The sequence below is a fragment of the Notolepis coatsorum genome (assembly GCF_963971535.1).
Source record: "Notolepis coatsorum genome assembly, chromosome: 16".
Lineage (NCBI taxonomy): Eukaryota > Metazoa > Chordata > Actinopteri > Aulopiformes > Paralepididae > Notolepis > Notolepis coatsorum.
The window spans coordinates 1,809,562-1,835,753 of NC_140180.1; the positions used below are offsets into that span (position 1 = coordinate 1,809,562).

At 42.8% G+C, this 26,192-nt stretch overlaps 1 protein-coding gene across 3 annotated transcripts in view; it reads right to left on the minus strand.

Annotated features, from left to right (window-relative positions):
- Positions 1 to 10,824: 10,824 nt before the first annotated feature.
- Positions 10,825 to 26,192, minus strand: part of LOC311242560 (caspase-3-like) — a 40,064-nt gene continuing 24,696 nt past the window's right edge. For all 3 annotated transcript variants that reach the window (XM_084331531.1, XM_084331529.1, XM_084331530.1), the window contains 4 exons: positions 25,912 to 26,040; positions 22,561 to 22,736; positions 19,319 to 19,448; positions 10,825 to 12,752 (listed from right to left, as the gene is read on the minus strand). In XM_084331531.1, the coding sequence (XP_084187657.1) occupies positions 12,523 to 12,752; positions 19,319 to 19,448; positions 22,561 to 22,736; positions 25,912 to 26,040 (665 nt within the window). In that variant the 3' untranslated portion in view covers positions 10,825 to 12,522. The remainder of the gene's footprint in view (positions 12,753 to 19,318; positions 19,449 to 22,560; positions 22,737 to 25,911; positions 26,041 to 26,192) is intronic.

Here is a 26,192-nt window from a genome sequence, read left to right on the forward strand (position 1 = left end):
GTAAGCTTCCAACATTATTAATCTTCCTTAATCTTTTCATTCCGCTAGCTCGTATGGTGCACGCATCCAATACGCTGGGACGAAAATAGAGGAAGGGTGTTTCATGACCAGGGTCATGGTTATATGGGCGGTGCCACCATAAGGGGCGGGGCCCCATACAGGTGGGGTGCATGTGTTTTTATTCGTGGGAGATACATTAGGTATCACAGGAGATAGGAGTATCTCGTAAGGCTCAGAGCGGGACGCGATGCAAATACGATATATAACCTCTCTGTTATTCTCATTAACAATAACAACATCGGGGGTGTTTGCTGAAATATCAGAGAACAATGAATTGTCCCTACACAGATTGAGCATATGGCTTCACACTGGTGTGCTTATACAGCTTATATGTTGCAGGTGACCCGAGTGTGGAACTGACACTGTCTGCAATCAGATCCACGATCCTATCATGCCTACAAATGTAGAGCCCTTTGTATGCATGACAGCCATTGAGTATGTGAGACATGGTTTCTGTTGTCTGTTCGTGACCATGGTGTATGCAGTGTGGGCTATGACTGCCAGGGAACCAGATGGAAAGGTTGAGCATTGATGGTAAAACCTGTAGCCTAGCTTTTAAAGTAAAAATGATGATGCTCTCATCTATAGCTAAATTTTTTTAAACTGCGTGCGAGACAGAGTGGTCAGCGGCAGGGAGACAGGCAAGCTTCCCTTGCAGTTTAAGCTCAGTCCAGTGTTGAAAGTTGTTGTTGTGCCGACATGAGATGGCCACGGGCATTGGTAAGTGGTAGTTCCTGCCACGTTCCACAGATGTCAATGGTGGCCTTCACAGAGATGGTAGGGTCAGAGATGATCTCCTCAGAAACATTAACAGCGTCTGAGTCCGGCCCCACCCACTCCAGGGCCACGTTGGACCAGCCGCATAGGTCATTCAGGTCTGGCCAGTCAGACCACACACACACACACAGTACTATATACCTGTATGTCATGTATGTCCCTATGCCATAAATGTCATGATGTCATGTATGTTGTGTATGTCATAAATGTCACTATGAATTGAAAATGGGGGACCCTGATGTAAACAAGACAAACGTCTTTCTCTGGTCTGCACCCCCTTAACAATTGTGTGTATTGAGCCGTACTGTACATCTCATAAACACATACAGTACAAGGAATGTGTATTCGCACACATGTATAATTTGTATATGCTTACACATGGCTATTAAAACATTTGCATGTTCACATTATATTAGAGAATATAGAATATCAGGCTATATAAATGACCTTATTATAGCCATGTTGCATATCTATGGATCGGGACAAATCTAATCATTCCACTGGATTTAGTATCACAAAAACCGTGAATGAAATCTGTAAATAGACCGCGCAGGCTGGCAAACTGATCGCTGCGCAGGCTGATAATAAACTGCGCTGATAGGTAAGGTAAGGTAAGGTACATTTTATTTGTATAGCGCTTTTCCAGATTAAAATCACAAAGTGCTTTACAGGCAGTAAAAGGTTAATCAGAATAGAATAATCACACATGTTACATCACATACAAGATTGTAGAATACTTCAAAATAAATTAATTAAAATATAATCACATATACACACATGTTATACCACATACATGATCAATTAAAAGCCTGACTGTATAAGAAGGTTTTTAGACCTTGTTTAAAATACTCCACACTAATAGCAGACCTGGTTTCATAAGGTAGCTGATTCCATAGCTTGGGTGCTACGCCTACGACTGAAAAAGCCCGGTCACCCTTGGTTTTTAGTTTGGTCCATGGGACGACGAGCTCTCCTTGGTCGGAGGAGCGGAGAGTCCTAGGCTGATAGGCTGATAGAGTGTATGCGCGTTCACGAGGTGTATGCGCGTCCACGATCGCTGCTCAGGCTGATAAACTGCGCTGATAGACAATCAATGGACAAGCTAAAAGCAATTGGTTTTGATAGCTTATCAGTGAGCTGGATGCAATCCTACCTGGAGGGGAGAGAACAGATGGTAGAGGTAAACGGTACTCTATCCCCCCCCCTCACAGTGAGCTGTGGTGTTCCACAAGGAAGCATACTAGGACCGCTACTCTTCCTAATTTATGCAAATGACATGTCGTCAGCCTGTGACTGCAACTTGTTCCTGTTTGCGGACGACTCAGCCCTGCTGGTCTCTGACAAGAACAAATTGCAGGTTGAAAAAACCCTCAGCACGGAACTAGGCAAAATCTGCATATGGCTCGCTGATAACAAACTATCATTACACATGGGCAAAACAGAGTCCATTCTCTTCGGTTCAAATAACAAACTCAGCAAGACCGACGGATTCTCAGTTACAGTGGGTGACAATATTGTCACAAGGAAAGACGAAATTACCTACCTGGGTTCCATCCTAGAGGCAAATCTTTCCTGTGACAAAATGGCATCCAATGTAATAAAAAAAGTCAACCAACGAACTAGATTCTTGTACCGGATCTCCTCTCTGGTAAACAAGAATACCCTGAAGACTCTGGCAGGAGCACTCATTCAAGGGTACTATGACTATGCGTGCACCTCATGGTACCAAAGCACCTCAAAGGCGCTTAAAACAAAATTACAAACATCACAAAACAAACTGGTCAGACTACTACTTGACCTGAACCCCAGAACCCACCTCACCCCTGCCCACTTTGCCAACCTAGGATGGCTTAGAGTAGACGACAGAGTACAGCAACTTGCAATGGGCCTGGTCTACAAGATACACTATACGACCGGGGTGCCCATGTACATGTCAAAATACTTCCCAAAGGTCAGTGAATACCACAACCACTACACCAGAGGAAGCTCAACAAATCATGTTAAACCCAGATTCGGCTCAAACAAGGGACTAAACACGTTTCGCAATTATGCCACAACAATGTGGAACGCCCTACCCAAAGCTGTAAAGGAATGTGAATCACTACCCACTTTCAAAACCGCTCTTAAAGAGCACCTACGGGAGGCTGCAATTCGAAACTGGCCATCGTAAATGCCCAAAACCCCCACCACCTCCTAATAGACAGTCTCCTCACCACCGCATGTATATATTCCCTCCCCGCAGTGGCGGACTGGCCATCGGGACGTTCGGGACGAATCCCGATGGGCCGGGACCAAAGTGGGCTGGTCCAAAAAAAAAAAAAAAAAAAAAAAAATTTTTTTTTTTTTTTACTTTTTTACTTTTTTTTTTTGGGCCAGTGTGTGGGCCAGTGTGTGGGCCACTAATGTGGGCCGATGTGTGGGCCAGTGTGTGGGCCAGTGTGTGGGCCAGTGTGTGAGTCGGTGTGTGGGCCACTAATGTGGGCCAGTGTGTGGGCCGGTGTGTGGGCCAGTGTGTGAGTCGGTGTGTGGGCCACTAATGTGGGCCAGTGTGTGGGCCAGTGTGTGGGCCGGTGTGTGGGCCAGTATGTGGGCCGGTGTGTGGGTCGGTGTGTGGGCCAGTATGTGGGCCAGTCTGTGGGCCGGTGTGTGGGCCAGTGTGTTAGTCGGTATGTGGGCCACTAATGTGGGCCAGTGTGTGGGCCGGTGTGTGGGCCAGTATGTGGGCCGGTGTGTGGGCCGGTGTGTGGGCCAGTATGTGGGCCAGTGTGTGGGCCGGTGTGTGGGCCAGTGTGTGGGCCAGTGTGTGGGCCACTAATGTGGGCCGGTGTGTGGGCCGGTGTAGTGTGTGGGCCGGTGTAGTGTGTGGGCCAGTGTGTGGGCCATATGTGGGCCGGTGTGTGGGCCATTATGTGGGCCGGTGTGTGGGCCAGTGTGTGGGCCGGCAATAAAACAATAAACAAGTTGCATAAACTAAATCAGATTAAAAATGATCACAGTTCTGGTTTGCCTTAAGATGCAGTTTAAGATGGGTCTTGAACATGGAGTATGTAGGGCACTCTATAATCACAACTGGAAGGCTATTCCAGTAGTTACCACTTTTAACAGAGAACACAGTTTTTGCAATGGTAGTATACCGAAAAGGCACCTTACAGTCCCCTCTACTGATGGCCCTGGTGGTAATGCCAGTGTCTGCTTTCTGTTGGATGAACTCATTCAATGGGGGAGGGGCAAGTCCATGCAGAACCTTGTACATGAAGCAAGTATATTTGAAAACTTGGAAATTCTCGAAACTTAGCATGTTATGTTTTTCTAAAACATTACAGTGATGAAATGAAATTGGTTTCCTATCAAATACTTTTATGGCTTTTTTGTAGAGTAATTATATTGGTGTAAGAGTAGTGACATATAAAAGAGACCAGTTGATAAAACAGTAGGCCTACTCGATGTGTGATAAAATCATTGAATGCAGAAACATCCTTGCAGCATTAACTGGCAGGCAGGGCCTGATCTGCCTGAAGTTTTCGATGTTAAACTTGACTGTTTGTCACTTTCTTCACATGACTTTTTGAAGGTCATTGTAGAGTCCAATGTGACCCCAAGATACTTGAATTAATGTACAATGTCCAGCTCCGCCTCTCCCAGAAACACATTAGAGTGAGTGACCTCTACTGGTGACTTTGTGAACATCATACACACTGTTTTCTTGGTGTTAAGTGAAAGACATGCTTTTGTTAGCCAGTCTTGAATGAGACATGAGACATCAGTGAATGAGATTCACGTTTCCTCCCAACCGCGAGTAGGCCTAGAAGTGCAGAAATGGAGAATGCAAAAAAAGAAAGGGTGGAGCTGAAAAAGCTAGAATTAAAAAACTAAAATTGCTAGTAAAAGACGCAGAACAATGTTCTAAAATTACAGACATGTTTACCCGCTGCTGCTGCTAATGATGATGAAGTTCAAGTGGAAGGAACCAACAGTAACATGACAGGTGCATGCAGTAGCCTAGTGCATATTCGACTGTTGGTGTCTGCCGGTTCATGAGGGCTAGCTAGCCTATACTAGCTCTTGCAGTGATTTCAGTCATTCTATTACAAGACAATGTGCTTTCCGTATTCCTGATTCCTTACAGCACGTGGACGTAAATAGTTGTGACTCGTGACGTTTTTTCTCTGACTAAAAGTTTAGTTAGCAATGTTAGGACTAGTGCCCACCACAGCATCAGAAGCTAAAGTGCTAACCTAGAGAGCCAATCAGAACCTAGGACGGGCTGCAAATTAATCGGCTACTAATATTATAATAGTAAATACTAAAATAAAATACTATTATGTTCCCTTCCAAATTTTCATGTTGATATAATATTGGTAATCTAATTGATTGAATTGATTAGTTGCCATTTTACATGCTTAAATAAGATGTACCTTAGAATTCCCAACTGTTAGCCATGTTCTCGATCTGTATATGATTAGTCTCATCTACATGTTTGTAAATAACCACAGCTAACTAGCTTAAGCTAACAACTAGGTCAACTACTACCCCGTAGTTAAACATATGTGATTGCATATAACAGCTAACTGCTACAGCTAAGTTGGTAGTTAGCCTATTCCATTAATGTTGAATGTATTTATGAAGGTTGTTGATGGTGGTTGGCACTGATTAGCAGACATGATTCCGTCAGTCTGCCACAGGGCAGCTGTGTTTGCTGATGCTGCTCACAACCACCAGTAGTGTATGACTGTGTGAGTGTGAATGCTTGATGGTTTCTGTGAAGCGCTTTGTGAAACAATGCTGATATACAGTTAAGAATGAGTAATTCGCTTTTGGTTTTTAAGAAAAATTTGTAAAGCTATTTTTGAAAACTACAGGGGTGAATAATACTGTTTTCTTTTGCTATTTTCTTTTAGAATACTGTTTTGGAGTCTTAATTTTTTTAATTTTTTTTTTTTTTTTTCCACTTTTTCTCCCATTTTCTACATTTTCTCCCATCCCAATTTCGTATCATCCAATTCAACCCTCCCCTGTCACGAACGCTGTTTCTTGCCTCCCACAAGCCGGCTGCAATGTGGACTAAGTCATACATAGCACAAGTCCCCTCCAGTACTTGAGGTAACAGCAGTCGCATCTTTTCACCTGCGCAGCTCGATCTCTCAGTGGCAAGGAGTAACGCGTGGGAGGCTCACGCTGCCCCCGACACTTCCTGATTCTACTGCGCAGGCACACCAACCGACCTGTAGGAGTCGCTGTCCACAACGCCCAATCCCCATCCATCAGTTTCCCACCCCCTAATACGGCCAATGTGTATTAGTATGAACGACCAGCTAAACTGAAAGCAATGTGGAGCGCTGGGCTCGAACAGGCGAGCCCAGCGTCTCCAGTATTTGTGGCGAGCGCCACGTAGCCGCCAATTTTTTAAATTTTTGTTAAGAATATAGGACAGGCATATATAAGCATTATGCTTCAGTCTGTACCTTTTCAGTCACTGTAAAATCAAATATTGTTAAATGATGGGGTATATTGTATTGTGTGAGATGATGACTGAATAAACTACTACTACTACTACTACTACTACTACTACTACTACTACTACTACTACTACTACTACTACTACTACTACTACTACTACTACTACTACTACTACTACTACTACTACTACTACTACTACTACTACTACTACTACTTTGGGTGTTTTCAAAAGGCTGAAAAACGCTGTATGAATTCAAGCCATTATTATTGATTGCTGATGTTCTTCTTATGCAGTTGACTCTGAGGAAAGAGAGAGCGCCCAATCCAGCACAGCTGACCCTGAGGGGAGAGAGAGCGCCCAGTCCAGCACAGCTGACCCTGAGGGGAGAGAGAGAGCCCAGTCCAGACAGACAGACAGACAGACAGACAGACACACACAGAGAGAGACAGAGAGAGAGAGACACAGAGAGAGAGACACACAGAGAGAGGGAGAGACAGAGAGAGAGAGACACACACACACACAGAGAGACACATACATAGAGAGAGAGAGAGAGAGAGAGAGAGAGAGAGAGAGAGAGAGAGAGAGAGAGAGAGAGAGAGAGAGAGAGAGAGAGAGAGAGAGAGAGAGAGAGAGAGAGAGAGAAAACAGGCTCTTGGAATGGGTGTCTGGGAGGAAGTGGGGGGTCTTTCAATGTTGATTAAACGGCAAGCAACTAATGTCATGAGTGCCAAATTAAAGGACAATAAATCCAATCTAACTGAAATTGTGTAGCACAGACCTTTCTATTAGGGATGCTCGATATTGGCTTTTTTACCGATACCGATATACCGATATTGTCCAACTCTTAATTTCCGATACCGATATCAACCGATATCAACCGATACCGATATATGCAGGGTTTCCCGCCCCAAGAAATGGAATAATTTCAGGTAATTAACATTACATATCTCTTGTTGTGGAATTAACACAACATTATGCATACTTTTGACAATAAATAAAATCAGAATTGGTTCTTACTTGCTTGCCTGGGTAAATAAAGGTTATAGAAATGTAAATAAAATATTATTTCTTTAAAACCGATACCGATATTTTTCGATATCACATTTTAATGCCGATATCGGCCGATAATATCGGTAGGCCGATAATATCGGACATCCCTACTTTCTATGGATCAAAACCTCAATATTATTATGGTGTAGTTAATACTTCATGTATCCTTAATCCCTAGGCTAATGAGGCACTAAGATGTTAGTAAAAAAAAAACATATGCCAATGACGGGAAGTAACGGTATATGTATGTGTGTGTCTGTGTGTGTGTGTGTGTGCACTGTGCATGAGTGCACATCTAGGGGCGGTGTGTAGATTTGGTCTCCCTGATGTTGACTCCTTAGCCACAGCCTTGGGTTGTTTAATACTGGACAAGTGTTTCATAACGCCCGTTGTGTGGGCCGGTTTCGGGGCCGGTGCGTGGGCCGGTGCGTGGGCCGGTGTGTGGGCTGGCGCGTCTGAATGTCCCGGGCTGAATTTGTGTCCCAGTCCGCCACTGCCTCCCCGCCGTATGTATATTTCCCTCCCACCCACCCACCCCCTCCTAATGTACAGTCCCCTCCCCATCATATGTATATACTCTGTCAGGATCTAGGGGTAACAGTACTGTATATTTGAATACCATTTATGTCACAAATGTATCAGTACTAAATACCTATATGTCCCTATGCCATAAATGTCATGTATGTTGTGTATGTCATAAATGTCTATATGAATTGAAAATGGGGGACCCTGATGGAAACAAGACAAAACGTCTTTCTCAGGTCTGCATCCCCTTAACAATTGTATGTATTGAGCCGTACTGTATTGTACCCATTCTGCAATCTGTTAAATAAAGTTTTCATTCATTCATTCATTCACAGACAGACAGACAGGCAGGCAGACAATGAGAAGGGCTGTTTTTTATTCATAGTATTCGATCACAGACATTTTGGTCGCAAAGAGCAGGTGATTACAATTAACCAGCAGGTGATTACAATTAAAGAGTGAATGAATGAATGAATGAAAACTTTATTTAACAGATTGCAGAATGGGTACAATACAGTACGGCTCAATACATACAATTGTTAAGGGGATGCAGACCTGAGAAAGACGTTTGTCTTGTTTCCATCAGGGTCCCCCATTTTCAATTCATATAGACATATATGACATACATGACATACAGATAGTCAGTACTGCTACATCTATACATTTATGACATACCAGATTTGCAAATACAGTACTGTTTGTGATACAGAAGGAGTCAAGAAAAGGGAGTATATACATTTGACGTAGAAACTGTACATTGGAGGTTGGGTGGGGGGGGTTGGGTACATTGGGATATTGACAACCATACTGGGTAATTTACATTGGAGGTGGTTGGGGGGGGGGGGGGGGGCGGGGGGCACACTGTATAAACAAGTAACACTGTACATTGAGGGGGGGGGGGGAGGAGACACTGTACAAACAAACACAATTGTACATTGAACTATTGACAAAACCATACTAGGTAAATGACTGTACATTGGAGGGGGTTGGAATGATTGGGTTAGGATATTTACAGGGGCCAGTGTTGAATTGCAGTCTCCCGTAGGTGTCCCTTGAGAGAGGTTTTGAAAGTGGGTAGTGATCCACATTCCTTTACAGCTTTGGGTAGGGCGTTCCACATTGATGTGGCATAATTGCGAAACGTGTTTAGTCCCTTATTTGAGCCGAATCTGGGTTTGACATGATTTGTGGAGCTCCCTCTGGTGTTGTGATCGTGGTATTCACTGACCTTTGGGAAGTATTTTGACATGTACATGGGTACCTTGGTCGTGTAGTGTATCTTGTAGAGCAGGTGATTACAATTAAACAGCAGGTGATTATAATATAATTACATGACAAACGTGGCCAATGAGCTGTGTCCGTGCACCATATGGTATGAGAACAAAATGTCACGAGAATACCATGAATAGCATGTTACAAATAACATGAGTTATTATTGAAGACAGACACGTAATCAGGTTGCTGAGTCATATTCTAACTACCATTAATACAGGCCAGGCTCACTGTCTGTGGTTGTAGAGACCCCTCTAGTGGTAGGATATGGAATTACCACTGCTGGTCCCATGCACAACTTACAATACATCCGACCTACTCAATACAACCAGTCCTGATGTGATATTAAACATGTTATATTTATACAGTAGATGTGATATTAAACATGTTATCTGTATAGAGACAGTCTTGATGTGATATTAAACATGTTATATTCATACAGTAGATGTGATATTAAATGTTATATTTATACAGTAGATGTGATATTAAGTGTTATATTTATACAGTAGATATGATATTAAACATGTTATATTTATACAGTAGATGTGATATTAAACATGTTATCTGTATAGAGACAGTCTTGATGTGATATTAAACATGTTATATTTATAGAGTAGATGTGATATTAAACATGTTATATTTATACAGTAGATGTGATATTAAATGTTATATTTATACAGTAGATGTGCTATTAAACATGTTATATTTATAGATGTGATATTAAACATGTTATATTTATAGATGTGATATTAAATGGGTTGTCTGTATAGATATTATATTAAATATGTATAGAGCCAGTCTGGATGTTTGATCACATTTATCAACAATAACAGACGACTATATTGTTGGTGTCATTAATAAATATATATACACATATATATATAAAAATACTGGCTGCTAGTTTGTCTTTGGTTCAAATTAGAGCTGCGCAGATCTGATACTAGCCACAGACACTATTCGATATCGGAAAAAATATATATAATTATAAAAGTTATAATCAGATGCAATCCATTTTGAATGTTTGAATGCTGCTGGCCGTTCAAAAAGTCTGCTAAAGGTTGTCCTGTATTAGATTAGATGATGGGTTATTATGTGCAGGTGACCAGGTGTACAGTATATGAGGGGTTATATGCAGGTATATTCAGACAGTATGTGAAAAGGTTTTAGTAGATCAAAGCAGCAGCAGTATACGTACCTCATGTAATGTTGCTGGACGCCTTCCTTTAGGGGAGGAGAGGACTTGTTGTCACAGTTTGAGCATGTTTTAGATGGCATCTCAACATTCCAGCCACTAGATGACGCACTAGCGTACCAGCATGTCATTTATCCAATCAGGTGCATTCCAAGTGGGGACATGGGAAGTAGGGAGGGGATACATGCAGCAACATGTAAACATTAATTTTGGACCCGTCAACATTTCAAAAATGATAAATTCATGAATAAATTGTTTTTTGGGGGGGGGGGGGGGGGGGGGGGACACTTTTAGTTCACACCTTTATAAAAGCTCTGCGGATGTATTTATTTTTTAATGATTACTCTACATACAAATGTTATCGCCTTTGAGCAAAGGGGAAAAAAGGAGTATGGGATTAGTATTGACAGATACTCATGGTTGTGAGTAGATCTTAAAGCAAATGTATTGCCCAGTGCTTTAATAAAACCATTTAAACCAAATCTGTTGTCAAGTGCTTTGATAAGACCATTTATTGCAGTGAAAAAGTGTGGAGATTCATTTTATACAACTACAGGTGGAAATATTTAACAAAAAAAAAAACACAATTCCTGAAGAGGGTTAAAAAACCATCAATAGTTGTAGACTGACAATACCTGAGGACAGAAGCAAATCCCACAACAAAAAAGCACAAATAAACACTGATTAAACCACAAAACTAAAAAGAAGTTGATACAGGTTTGATTTCCTCCTTAAAAACATCTCCTATGAAAATACATTTCTGATTGGACCAATCAGACGAAAACACATTTCTGACTGGTCCTGATTTGACCAATCAGATGAAATTAAGATGGCAAGGAAAGTATCTTTGGTGAGCAGAAATTACAGTAGACAGAGTCAAATTAGAGTAGAGTATAAATCAGACCAGAATAGAATCAGGTCAGAATCAGTGAGAGGGACAAAAATATTTCATCAACGAACAAATGCTGGAAGCTTTCGGTTTTTCTACAAGAGTAGAAAATAATAAAAACTATCATAGAACCCCAGTAAAGGGGTGCTCCAGTAGCACACCATGTACCGCGCTGCATCGCGGAATACCGTGCTGCGTCACGGATCTGGTTGACTCCGAGTTCGATTCCCGGACTCGCCGTCATTTGCCGAATGTCTTCCCCTGCTCTCTCTCCCGTTTCACCCTACATCTGTCGGTCATGCTTGACCAGAAAAGCGATAAACGCTAAAAAATTAAGTTTAAAAAAAAAAAAAAAACCCGGGGAGCTCCAGTAGCTCACCGCATATCTCGGCGCTATTTCTGCGTCGGGGAAAACCGTGCTCGTCACGGATCTGGGGGACACGAGTTCGATTCCCGGACCCGCCGTCATTTCTCAGAATGTCTTCCCCTGATCTACATCCCGTTTCAACCCGTTTCTGTCGGTCATACTTGACCAGAAAAGGGATAAACGCTAAAAAAAAAGTTAAAAAAAAAGGAACCCCAGTAAAAAACGAGTAAAGGCCACATGTCACTGAAGTCCTTCGACAACATCAAGACAATAAAGACAAGCTCCTTCTTGGGGCTGAATCCCAGCAGGGTAAAATCAGTAGAGACCAGACTAGAATCACATTATCAGTAGAAATCAAGACTAGAATCACCATAGAACCAGTAGAAACCAGATTCGAATCACCTCCGATACAGTAGAGGGATATTTTGTTTGGTAAACATTGATACAATAAAAGAGATCCGTTTCTCTTAAACACAGCAGAAACAGAATAAACAATCTACTCTCCTGTCTACTCAACAGTCTGTCTGTCTGTGCAGTGTCTCAAGTAGAACCGAGCTAGTCAGGGAAGTAGAACTCTCTCAGAACTTTAGTCGATCCGTTTATAGACATAAGGGGACAGTACAGTCAGTAGAATCCCAACAGAATACCATTAAGAGTCAACAAGGGAAGTAGAACTTGCCTATTTCACATTGCACCAGGGGGGGTGACACAAGGGAACATGCTAAACTTAATGGTTCAATGATCCAGATAATCAGCCAAAATGTGATCTATATTACCAAGGTATCTACATTATTAAAATATGGTATTAATATGGTGTTAATATGGTGAAACAGGTCAAAGTGAAACGGGTCCTTTCTTTGGTAAACAGACACGACACTCAGCCTCTTGATAGCAGAGACGGAGCTAAATCAATAGAGTCGAATAGAATCCCATTAATGAGGGAAGTAGAGATCTTTGGTCAACATGGACACGATGCAGGGAATCTGTTTCTTGGCGCCGTAGCCCGGCCGGTTGGAGGACGACTCGAAGTCCAGCGCCACCTTGTGGTTGACTCTGGTCATGATCTGCATCAGTTCCAGCTCCGGGGCGAAGCGCTTCAACATCTCACACAGAGCCTGCATGAACCAGGAGCCGTTGGACCTGTTCCTCCACGAGTAGTAACCTGGAGGACAGACAACACCGTTACGTCTCACACAGAGAGCCTTTCACACCGGCCGGGCTCCGGGCCGGAGCCGGTTCCCAAACGTAATCTGGAACCGGCCGGCGCGTTCACACCGGGAATAATTGGTTCGGAACATGACAGAGGCTTTAGTTGGGCCCTCTAAGAAAACACTGAGCACCGATTTGTCATGTTCCGAACCAATTATTCCCGGTGTGAACGCGCCGGCCGGTTCGAGATTACGTGAACGTACATGCTTGAACCAGGAGCCACTGGACGTGGAAGAGACATGCAGAGGAGACATGAAGAAGAAGAAGAGACATTCTTGCCTTTTTGTATCAAGGAAAGAATAACTTGGAACTAGGGATGTCCGATATTATCGGCCGATTATCGGCATTAAAATGTAATATCGGAAATGATCGGTATTGGTTTTCAAAAAAATAATTATTTCCCTTTTTTTAACATTTATTTAAACTTTATTTACCCAGGCAAGCAAGTAAGAACAAATTCTTATTTTATTTATTGTCAAAAGTATGCATAATGTTGTGTTAATTCCACAACAAGAGATATGTAATGTTAATTACCTGAAATTATAAAGTTTTTTTGGGGGGGGGGGGGGACTGACCCTTAGATTAATCCGTCTAGTTTAGTTAGGATGTCTATTTGCTCCCATGTCTGCTTTTCTGCAGACATGGGAGAACCTTTTTAACCTCCGTCTCTGTCTCAACCGGTCCCATGGAACAGCTTCTGTCTGGCCTGCAGTGCTGAACCTTCAGAGTGGTTTCTCCTGCCCCTCGGGGCATACGGCCCTGAGCTGTTGTATCTCATCCTGTATCCATACGCTTGCAGTAGTTCCATCTATTACTCAATTTCACAATTTTCTTATATACTATGATTCTACTGTCACCATGCATGCATATTAGGGGTGTAAAGGTACACATATCCGTACCGAACCGTTTCAGTGTGTACCGTACCGAACGGCTGTGTTGTGTACTGAACGAATACAACGGTATGTTAACCACTAACGAGCGCCAACTGGGGGCTGTTTTTTTCACAATCTAATATAATTTTATAAGTTGATTATTAATTTCAATATAGAATATTTGTTGACAGCCCTACAAGTACAATTAGTTACTGCACACTACATCACCCCCGAGTGGAACATGGAAAGCCAAACTTTCCCCCACTGTACCGAAAACCCGTACCGAACCTTGACTTCAAAACCGAGGTACGTACCGTACTGTAGTTTTTGTGTACCGTTACACCCCTAATGCATATGCTCACTACATGTATTTATTGCTCCATCTCCGCCCACTACAAACATGGGAACTCTCTAACCCCTGACCCCAACCCCCCCATCTCTGAGTGGTTGTCTCGTAGTGCTGACCAAGGTGGTGGATATCTCGGGGTCTTGGCCAAGATTGCAGATTGATTGATTGATTGATTGAAAACTTTATTAACAGATTGCAGAATGGGTACAGTACAGTACAGCTCAATACATACAATTGTTAAGGGGATGCAGACCAGAGAAAGACTTTCGTCTTGTTTACATCAGGGTCCCCCATTTTCAATTCATCGTAACATATGTGACATACATGACATACCGATAGACAGTACTGCTACATCTATACATTTATGACATACCAGATTTGCAATTACAGTACTGTTTGTGATACAAAAAGAGTCCAGAAAGAAAAGAGTATATACATTAGACGTAGAAACTGTACATTGGATTGGGTAGGTGGGGGTGGGGGGGGACTGTACATTGGAGGTGGATGGGTGGGTGGGGGGGGGGGTTGGGTAGGAGTGGGGGGGGGGGGGGGGGGGTTGGGTAGGAGGGGTGGGTGGGGGACACTGTACAACTGTACAAACAACACTGTACATTGGATTATTGACAAGACCATACTTGGTAATTTACTGTACATTGGAGGGGGTTGTGTTCGGACATTTACAGGGGCCAGTTTCGAGTTGCAGTCTCCCTTAGGTGTTTTTTGAGAGTGTTTTTGAAAGTGGGTAGTGATTCACATTCCTTTACAGCTTTGGGTAGGGCGTTCCACATTGATGTGGCATAATTGCGAAACGTGTTTAGTCCCTTGTTTGAGCCGAATCTGGGTTTAACATGATTTGTGGAGCTCCCTCTGGTGTTGTGATCGTGGTATTCACTGACCTTTGGGAAGTATTTTGTCATGTACATGGGTACCTTGGTCGTGTAGTGTATCTTGTAGACCAGGCCCATTGCAAGTTGCTGTACTCTGTCGTCTACTCTAAGCCATCCTAGGTTGTCAAAGTGGGCAGGGGTGAGGTGGGTTCTAGGAGTAAGGTCAAGCAGTAGTCTGACCAGTTTGTTTTGAGATGTTTGTAATTTTGTTTTTAGCGCCTTTGAGGTGCTTTGGTACCATGAGGTGCAAGCATAGTCGTAGTACCCTTGAATGAGTGCTCCTGCTAGAGTCTTCAGGGTATTCTTGTTTACCAGTGAGGAGATCCGGTACAAGAATCGAGTTCGTTGGTTGACTTTTTTTATTACATTGGATGCCATTTTGTCACAGGAAAGATTTGCCTCTAGGATGGAACCCAGGTAGGTAATATCTTCTTTCCTTGTGACAATATTGTCACCCACTGTAACTGAGAAGCCGTCGGTCTTGCTGAGTTTGTTATTTGAACCGAAGAGAATGGACTCTGTTTTGCCCATGTGTAATGATAGTTTGTTATCAGCGAGCCATATGCAGATTTTGCCTAGTTCTGAGCTGAGGGTTTTTTCAACCTGTAACTTGTTCTTGTCAGAGACCAGCAGGGCTGAGTCGTCCGCAAACAGGAACAAGTTGCAGTCACAAGCTGTCGACATGTCATTTGCATAAATTAGGAACAGTAGCGGACCTAGTATGCTTCCTTGTGGAACACCACAGCTTACTGTGAGGGGGGGGGATAGGGTACCGTTTACCTCCACCATCTGCTCTCTCCCCTCCAGGTAGGATTGCATCCAGCTCACTGATAGACTATCAAAACCAATTGCTTTTAGCTTGTCAATCAGAATGGTGTGATTGACAGTGTCGAAGGCCTTTTGTAGGTCCAGCATGACCATGCCGCAGTATTTGCCCGCGTCCACCTCTTGTTTGATGTGGTCGTTTAAATAGAGAAGGCATGCGTCAGTGGAGTGGGATGTTCTGAAGCCAGATTGGAATTCGTAGATTAGATTTTTTTCCGCAAGGTATTTTTTGACCTGTTCGTATACAATTTTTTCCATGACTTTCGAGATGGAGGTAAGGATAGAAACAGGGCGGTAGTTGCCTGGGTCTAATTTACTGCCTTTTTTGTGCAGAGGGGTCACTCTCGCAATTTTGAAGTCCTTGGGGACGTGTCCCTGTTTTATGGAGAGGTTTATTATGTGTGTGATGACTGGGGTGATGGCGGCTGCTGAGTCTCTGAGGAATTTGGAGGGGATGTTGTCATGGCCAGTGGCCTTGTTGGGTTGGAGGGCGCTCAGTTTTTTGAGTACCTCATCTGTTGTTACCATTTCCAGTTTGAAGTCGTCTTTGTGGACCCCTAGGTTCTTGTAGTGTAGTATGCTACTATGTGTTCTACCCCATAATGCCCTGAGTGGGAGGGTAGTTTGTTTACCAGTGTTGTGGCTATGTTTGTGAAGAAACTATTTAAGTAATTGGCTACATCCAGCTTTTCTGTGATGAGCGTGTTGCCTGTCTTTATGTTTATGTTTGAGAATCTGGTTTTAAGTTTTTTACTGCAGCCTAGTTGGTTATTGAGTAATTTCCAAAGTTCACGTGGTTTGTTTTTGTTTTCCTCGGTTTTGTCATTGATGAATTTTTTTTTGCTGTTTTGATCATGGAGTTTACATCATTTCTTAGTCTGTTTCTTTCCAGTTTGAGTTCAGTCACGTGGGCTTGGAGTTCACTGCTCGTGCTTATGGTAAGCTTTGACTGACTTTTACGAAACTCTGAGCATTTTTTGTCTCTGGTTTTCATAGCGGGCAGTATTTCAGCGTGCATCCACGGCTCAGCGCGATTTTTTACCCTGGTGGTTCTTAGGGGGGCCATGTTGTTTAGTATCGTTGAAAATTTGGTTTTGAAGCCAAGCCATGTTTCTTCAACCAGTGTACCATTGAGCTCATCTGACCAGTCCAGACTCTCTCCAGAGACTGTTCTACGTGCACCACCGGGGCCATGGATCAGCTTCTTACAGTCTTCTGTCCGTGGTCTGTCAACGTGGAGTTCATTGCTGGGTTTAAGTACTTCTATTCTATTCACATAATATGCTTACTACATATGTCTATTCTATTCACATATGCTTACCACGTCCACTTGTATCTATTGCTATGTGCGCCCATCACAATCACGCAAACTGTCTAACACCTGTCCCCCTGTCTAACGCCTGTCCCGTCTCCCTGTGAGTGGCTGTCTTGGAGTGATGACTGGAGTGTCAGACGTCCCGTGATGATGACCAGGAGGATGCGACCCTCTCTGCGCCGCCCCTTTGCCTCAAATAGATCCGCTATCAGCTCTATCTTTAATCTTTCAAAATGTTCAGTTGCTATTGCATGCACTTACGTGTCTCACCACGCATGTGAGTGCATGCCTACCAACTGTTTAGCCTGTTTTTACTGCAACACTACTATCACCGACATCTAAGAAGGGATATCCCCCCTTGAATGGCCCTTCTAAGGTTTCTCTCCTCCACATTGCCTGTGGTGCTATTGCTAGGTTTTAGCGAGTTTTTCCTTACCTTCGCGTGGGATATGTCTGGGAGTGTTGCATTTATTTTAAATCTTTTGGACTTTATGGTGTTTTCAAGTTTCAAGTTCAAGTTTCTTTATTAGTTGTCATACAGAAGTACAGAATAGTTTTATATAAAATGCTTGTTTCTGTTTTGCTCCAGAGATTGTGCTAGATAAAAATAGATAAGTATAAAATAAGTATAGTAAGTATAAAATAGAAGTCAAGTACGTAGACAAAAGTGTTCAGTATATACATATATACAATTTACAATGCAGAGTAGAAGTAACTGAGTTACAATATACTATACAGTACAAAGCAGAAATGGGATGAGGTACAATTTAGGTACAATTTACAGTAAGGTGTAATGAGGTATGGGTTGTAGTGCAAATTCTTTACCAATAAATATAAAGTGTGTTTAGGTGTTCTAAAGTGGGTAAAGTGGGTGCTGCAGTGAGTTGTTTGTTTAAAGTGAGTGTGTGCGTGTGGATGTGTGTGCTGTGAGTGCATTTGATGGTTGTTGCATGGTGTTATTGTCATTTAGCATTCTGATGGCCTGGGGATAGAAGCTTCTTTGTTTTGTTCTTGACTTATTGTGATGTTTCTTCTTGACTTGTTTAACACATTGGGCGCCATGGGTTATATCCATCAATATACCCAGTCTGCCACCGTTGAAAGCCTATGGAGATGTTTACCTTCTTTGCAGGGCTATAACATTTTAAATTTGATTGCTATATTGACATTACTATGGCCCATTCAACATCGATTATCTATCATTCAGGATGTGGGAACGTTATATTTTTTCATTCATACATTGTTGTGTTAATACCGTCTAGAACATAAGTATGTTTTTAGACAGTATAGCAGTAATTCCAAAAACGAGAGTTATAGGCCCTGACGCATATGATAGATTATCGATTGGCGTTTCTTTCCTATACACGCTATATTAAAAAATTCAAATGTATATGATCGGTATACATTATGCTTCATCATGTGTGAAGGAAAGGGGGGGGGGTCGTTTATAATTCCTTGATCGTCAGTAACGGCTTTATTTAGTATGGGTTGATATATTGATCAGATGGTTTGCAGTGAAATTAATAAACAATCGGGCTGAAAATAACGTTACTGTCCTCTTACCGTTCGCCGATGAGACTGGAGGAAAAAGATCCCAATTATTTGATGCCGATCTCCTACATCCATTTCCGGTTTGTATGGCGCAATAAACGCCGAAATCATATCGATTATTAAGTTTAGAAAGCGATCCAAATGCACTATAGTGTTTGTCTGGAGCCACGTAACAAGATATCACTGCCGGAGGGATTTCCTCAACGCACCGATCGGCACTTCCGGTTTTGGCGAGAGTGTAACTCACCCGACCATCCACCAGGCGGCGGTATTGAGGCGTTGCAATCTCATACAGGGTCCCGCTGGAGTCCGGAGGTTGGCTGGATGAATTATGAATGCCATGGCGAAAAAATTAAATATTGATCCCAAAAACGGCGTAAGTCGTTCTTGGCGTTCAATGCGTGGCGGGCAAAAAAACGGCGTAACTCGTTCTTGGCGCAGGATGTGTTAAAGAAGACGTGTCCGGCCCATGGGGACATTAACGCGTGTTGTCGGGCCTTACAAATATATTTGATATCGGTATCGGAATTTAAGAGTTGGACAATATCGGTATATCAGATATCAGTAAAAAAGCCAACATCGAACATCACTTGGAACCCACATGTCCTTTAAACTTCAAACAGTGTTGAGCTAGCATACTCAAAAAATTCCCACTAAATAGTAGATGGCCAACATCTCCCCCCCCCCCCCGGGAAACACAACATTGGTATCCATGGTTACCTGGGGCTGTAGAGTAGGCGTACAGGAAGTCGGCCTCGACAGGGATCCTCGCCGTCGGTTGGTCCTCTATGCTGTCCGTCTGTAAGCTGTCCGTCTCTATGCCGTCATCCAAACCTCTACCCCGACACGCCTAGGACACACGGGACAGACAGACAGGACACAGGACAGACAGACAGGACACACGGGACAGACAGACAGGACACAGGGCAGACAGGACACACGGGACAGACAGACAGGACACAGGACAGACAGGACACGGGACAGACAGACAGGACACAGGGCAGACAGGACACACGGGACAGACAGACAGGACACAGGACAGACAGGACACGGGACAGACAGACAGGACACAGGACAGACAGACAGAGTAAATGGACTGCATTTATAAAGCGCTTTTTTAGAATCTGCCGTCCAACTCGTATATATATATATAAATAATCATATAATAATTAGTGCTGTCAGGCGATTAAAAAAAATTAATCTAATTAATTACAGGATTTGTAATTAATTAATCTAATTAATCGCATTTTAATCGCATAACCATTTTATGCCTGATATTCTATATTCTATAATCATATTTCTGATTGAGCTGGGTCTGAGCTCTGCTCTGAGCGCCTGGATACTGGACTTTGAGTGAAAGGCCCCAGGCGGTCAGGGTGGGGGGTCAGACCTCCAACACCATCACCCTGAGCATCGGGTCCCCCCAGGGCTGTGTTCTGAGCCCCCTGCTGTACTCACTATACACACATGACTGTGTGGCCAAGTTCAGCTCCAACTCCATAGTGAAGTTTGCGGACGACACAGTGGTGGTGGGGCTGATCTGACAACGACGAGAAGGCCTACCGGGAGGAGGTTGAGGTACTGGAACGCTGGTGCCAGGACAACAGCCTGCTCCTGAACATTGGCAAAACCAAGGAGCTGATTGTGGATTTTAGGAGAAAACAGCAGGGGACACACATACCACTGAGGATAAACGGGGCTACCGTGGACAGGGTGAGCAGCTTCAAGTACCTGGGGGTCCACATCTCAGAGGACCTGACATGGACAACACACAGACTCAGTCGCAAAGAAGGCGAAGCAGCGCCTCTACCACCTGAGACAGTTAATACTTTTGAGTGCCAGCAGGGGGCGTATGGGTTGGTTCTGGATTGCCAACGCTCTATTCAATGAGAGAGTGAGCACATTTGCGAACGCATAAACTATATCTTAAATTATGGCTATGTGTCTAATACGCCTGTCGCTTATCAATGACTTGTTTGCAGTCAACATTGTCGAAACGGATTTTTTTTACATTTAATTATTATTATTTTTTAAATAATCGGTTCATTTCCGTTTTATACCATTTTGAAAAACGCTCGTTTTTTTAAACTTCCAGAAAAAAAATCTGCAGGAATCGCGCTTTACCATAATACACAAAACACGTAGTAATTTTTCTGCCTATTTATGAATCGTTTTCAAATAAACGCTAGATTATCGATAGTATATGTGTACTTATGCATGCTAGAGAAGCGGGCTGAAAAATCGATTCTCTTATTTCCTGATCAGCTACACACACTCACAGCCACACACACATATGGGACACGCTGAGATATAGGTGAAAAGAGCTCGGATTATCCCAAGACAGGTAAAATAGATTCCTTACCTCAGATCAGATGTTCTCCAAAAAGATTATTCCAATTCCTGATCGCCATTCCAAATATCGATTGCGTTTATTGATCCAACACTGGGTACTGGCAACACATATTCCACGCTGTTCTGAGGGTGGGCAATGAGTGGGATCGTCTCCGGTTACATGCCTGACAGTAAAATGTGGAATCCGGACTCTTTTTCCCATCCATTTCATTCAGTCCAATCCAAGGGTGCAATACCATCCGGAGAGACGATAGGGGGCGGTATTTTCCCTGTTCGAGCTCAGACAGATCCCCACTGGTAACGTGAGGCTAGATTGATGAAAATCGCTAATAAAAAAAATAACGATTAAATAGCGAGATTTCTCGTTCTTGGCACTCAAAGTGTTAAGGAAGTTCAGAGTATCGGGGAAGATACTCCAGTCCTTCTACTCCGGAGCTGTAGAGAGCATCTTGACTGGAAACATCACTGCCTGGTATGGAAACAGCACGGCACAGGACAAGAAAGCCCTACAGAGAGTGGTGCGCTCAGCTGAGCGTACTACGGGTATTGCACTACCTCCCCTGCAGGTTCTATACAACAAGAGGTGCAAATCCAGAGCCTGCAGAATAATGAAAGACCCCCACCACCCCAACAACAGCCTGTTCATGCTGCTGCGGTCAGGCAAATGCCTGTGAGCACCAGTAACGAGGACAGAGAGACTTAGGCTCAGCTTCTTCCCCCAGGCCATCAGAGTCTTGAACACTAAACTCTCCACACACAAGCACACATGAGCACACACACACACTGTATACGCTCACACACTAGCAGTCACTTTAGCATGAAGAACACACACACACACATGCTGCACACGCTCACACTCAACGGTCACTTTACACAATGAAAGGTCACTTTAAAAACAAGAAAGGGTGGTTCTTGTATAGTAAACAGATGGATATAGCAAGCTAGCATAAAGACACAGTATAACTGTAGATTGTATAGTGTAGCATTGTATAGTAGTGTACATAATACCCAGTGCCTCATCCGTAGCTAACAGTGTATTGCTCTATCGCAGGACCTTAGCATGTCTATCTTTTTGTAAACTTTATGTACATATACCTGTTATGTCTTATTCTTATTACTTGTATTATTGCACAAATGTCTTATTCTCATCCTATTCTTATTATTGTACAATCATTGCGGGCAAGACCCCCCGCATTTCACTGTATACTTGTATGCCGTGAGTAGGGTTGGACATCGTTTGGATTTGAACGATTCCGGTTCCGATTCCAATTCTCCATTTAGATTCCTGTTCTAAACGATTCTCGATTCCGATTCTTTGAGGTGCAGGTCAAAACAGGTCACAGCTTATTTCGCAGGAGATTTTTCTTAAGTTAGGAACCGGTTCCTATTAGAACCGGTTCTCCTGCCCAACCCTAGCCGTGACAAATAAAACTCTTGACTTGACTGAAGAACAGTTTGAGTTTCCCCACTAGGGGGCGACAGCTTTAATCTCTCACCTGTATGAAGAACAGTTTGGGTTTCCCCACTAGGGGGCGACAGCTTTAATCTCTCACCTGTATGAAGAACAGTTTGGGTTTCCCCACTAGGGGGCGACAGCTTTAATCTCTCACCTGTATGAAGAACAGTTTGGGTTTCCCCACTAGGGAGCGACAGAGGTCTCCTCTGAACAGACTAGTCAGCTTCTTCAGTTCAATCAAGCCGTCGGTCCCGTAGATCACCCCCTCATCACCATGACTCAGCAGCACACACACTACTGACGCACTGCTGCTGTGGTCCTCCTGAGAGACTGACAGACAGACAGACAGACAGACAGACAGAGAGAGAGACAGAGAGACAGACAAAAATATCTCTTGAAACGCATCCAATGCCCCCGATGCATGTGTTGTGGTGGATTATGTTGGCGACACGATGGACACCAATACTGGAAATCGCGATCAGACAATTGGAATATTCTTTTTGGGTTACCTCCTAGTGAAGGTAAGGACTAAATGATATCAATCCTGCTTTGATCCAACCATGATTTCACCTCGATCGCAACGACCATGTGTAACGTACTCCAGAACGTATGCCGTTGGTGATGATCAAAGCAACGCCAACGCTTTTAGTAAAATTCACGTATTCCTCATAGCGCCGTTTTATGGAATTAGCCAGGATCACTCTGAAACTATACTTATATTCACCACGGTATAACATGCGAACGTATACATGAAAAAATATATTCTTTTTCACATATTGAACGATGGATAGTTGATGTCAAATGAGCCATAGTATTGTCTCCATAGCTATAATATAGAATATAGATATAGCCCTGCAAACACCGCCACGCATCCCTATCTCTTAGAGCGGTGGCGCAGTAGGAACTAAGATGCTTAATGAGTTGAAGAGAGTATGTGTACGTGTATTTTAAATCATTTGGAATGAGGACCATGCACACTCAACCACATACAAATAATGTGGGATAAGAAAAATACATATAACTAAATACATTTTAAAAAGCCAACATTAACCCTTTCACTGCCGCACTACCAAACGGTTAACCCTTTCACTGCAACAATACAGAAGGTTAACCGTCTGTAGTGCGATAGTAAAGGGTTAACCTTCTGTAGTGTGGTAATGAAAGGGTTAAAGTAGGGCTGGGCGATATGGCCTAAAAATAAAATCCAGATATTTTTTTTTTATCCGATTTACGTGTACTGTAATGTACTGTAGAACAAAACAAAAAAATCAAACCAAGATGAATGTCCCTATTGGGATTGAAGTGCAAACCTAACTTTCACCAATCTTCACTTAAAAATATTTATATATATATAAAAGGTTACTCACGATCAAACAAAGATGAATGTCCCTATTGGGATTAATAGTGCAATAACCTGCTTTTTCACCAAACTTCACTTAAAGGTGACATGCATTCTAATATAAATTTCTTTTTTGGGTCTCTAGCATTGTATTATAGTAATAGGAGTTAGTATCAATGTGTTTTTCTGTCTAAATACCATATTGGCGGATTGCTCTCATTCAGCTCAAGACCATTTCCTGCTAGATTTAATTAGGTCATCCTGATTTGAGGCGCATGTTGACGTCAGCGGGCGCTGGGTAAGCGGACAGTGATCCGATTGGCTCTGTGGTTGTAGCGCACCAAACGGGGTTTGACCGAGCGAGAATCAGATAGACCCTCGCGACAGAGCACATGCCGTGCGGAGCTGCTCCCGAATCGAGAGAGACCACCGTGCAAACACTCCACGCGCAGGTCAATAACGGCCTGTCTTTTTCCACTGCAACAGCCCCTGGTGTCTCTCTCTCTCTCGCTCTCTCTCGCTCTCTCTCTCTCTCGCTCTCTCTCTCTCTCTCTCTCGCTCTCTCTCTCTCTCTCGCGCTCTCTCTCGCGCTCTCTCTCTCGCGCTCTCTCTCTCGCGCTCTCTCTCTCGCGCTCTCTCTCTCGCGCTCTCTCTCTCTCTCGCGCTCTCTCTCGCGCTCTCTCTCTCTCTCGCGCTCTCTCTCTCTCTCTCGCGCTCTCTCTCTCTCTCTAAAACAATGCATTTAAAAAAAAAAAAAAAAACCTTACAGATGTCTTCAATAGACTCACAGGAATTGTGTAAAGTTGCCCAAATAGTGCTAGGAATAGCAATGCAGGTCCCCAAATAAAAGGTCCCTCTTGATCATCAAACAAGAATGAATTTCCCTATTGGGATTAATAAAGTGCAAATCTAACTTTCACCAAACATCACTTTGTCAAATAAAAATATATATATATATATATTTTTTTGAAAATCCATTTAGTTTTTCAAAATCGTCCCAAATCATTAATTCGAATTATCGATAATATCGATTAATCGCCCAGCCCTAGGTTAAAGTAACTTCACCATGGTGAAAAGAGACATCAAATCGCGTTTTGCTGATAAGCTAGCATACGACGGCCGCGACCATAAAAGGTCAACGTCAGTAGATTACTTAGTAGTAAAGTGCATAATAGTACAAGACAGTACGAAGGTTAGTAGTCCTCCTTTCTTTTGTATGAACTCTGTTGCCCATCAATTCATACGTATCTCTACTGCCTACAACTCTGACACTAATAATAATAATAATAATAATTCATGGACTTGATATCAATGGAACAGGCTGCTCTATCTCTTCAAGAGAGTGATAGGCCCGGCCCGATGGCCTTCAAGGTCCCCTGGAACTTTATTAGATCACTATCTGGAATATGTTTGTGTACTGAACCTTTGTAACACTCTGCAACCCCCCCCCCCTCACCCCCTTGTTGTTGTTATTATTATTATTATTATTATTATTATTATTATTATTATTATTATTATTATTATTATTATTATTATTATTATTATTATTATTATTATTATTATTATTTTTGTTTGTCTTGTCATGTATGATTTGTCTTGCTTGTGAAAAATAACTTTAAATATGAAAAAAAATTATAATAATAATAAATAAATAAATTATAGCGCCTTTCGGGAAACCCAAGGTCGCTTCACAGTCAAGAGGGCTAGGGAAAGGGGGCAATAGGGGAAAGGGGGGGTGAGGGCAGGTAAAGGGTTAATGAAACCTAAAAATCAAAACTAAACTAACTAGTGGGGAAAAGGTGTGTTGAGAGCTGTTCTGAAGGCGTCCAGGGTTGTTGGGGCGTTGCAGATTTCAGGGGGGAGAGAGTTCCAGTAATAACGATGCACAATAACTCTGTATGTAACTATATCTGTATATATATATATATATATATATATATATATATATATATATATATATATATATATATATATATATATATATATCCATACCTACTCATATTATTTAACCCTTTCACTACCAAATGGTTAACCCTTTTCACTGCGACAACACAGAAGGTTAACTACTACTACTAGACTGAAGTCGGCAGGAGGAGGAGGAGGAGGAGGAGGAGGAGGAGGAGCTGAGAGGAGGAGGAGGAGCAGGAGGAGAAGGAGAGACCCTACGGTTGTACAGAGTCTGTTCCATCTGGCTGACCGTCTGGTCGTTCGTCACTCGGACTCTATAACCCAGGGTGGAGAAGACCTTCATGGCAGCAGCAGCGTCCACGTCTGTTCCACTGCGATAGTCCATACCTGCAGACAGACAGACAGACAGACAGAGTTCATACCTACAGACAGACAAGAGAGTTCATACCTACAGACAGACAGAGAGTTCATACCTACAGACAGACAGTTCATACCTGCAGACAGACAGACAGTATGTGTGTGTGTGTGTGTGTGTGTAT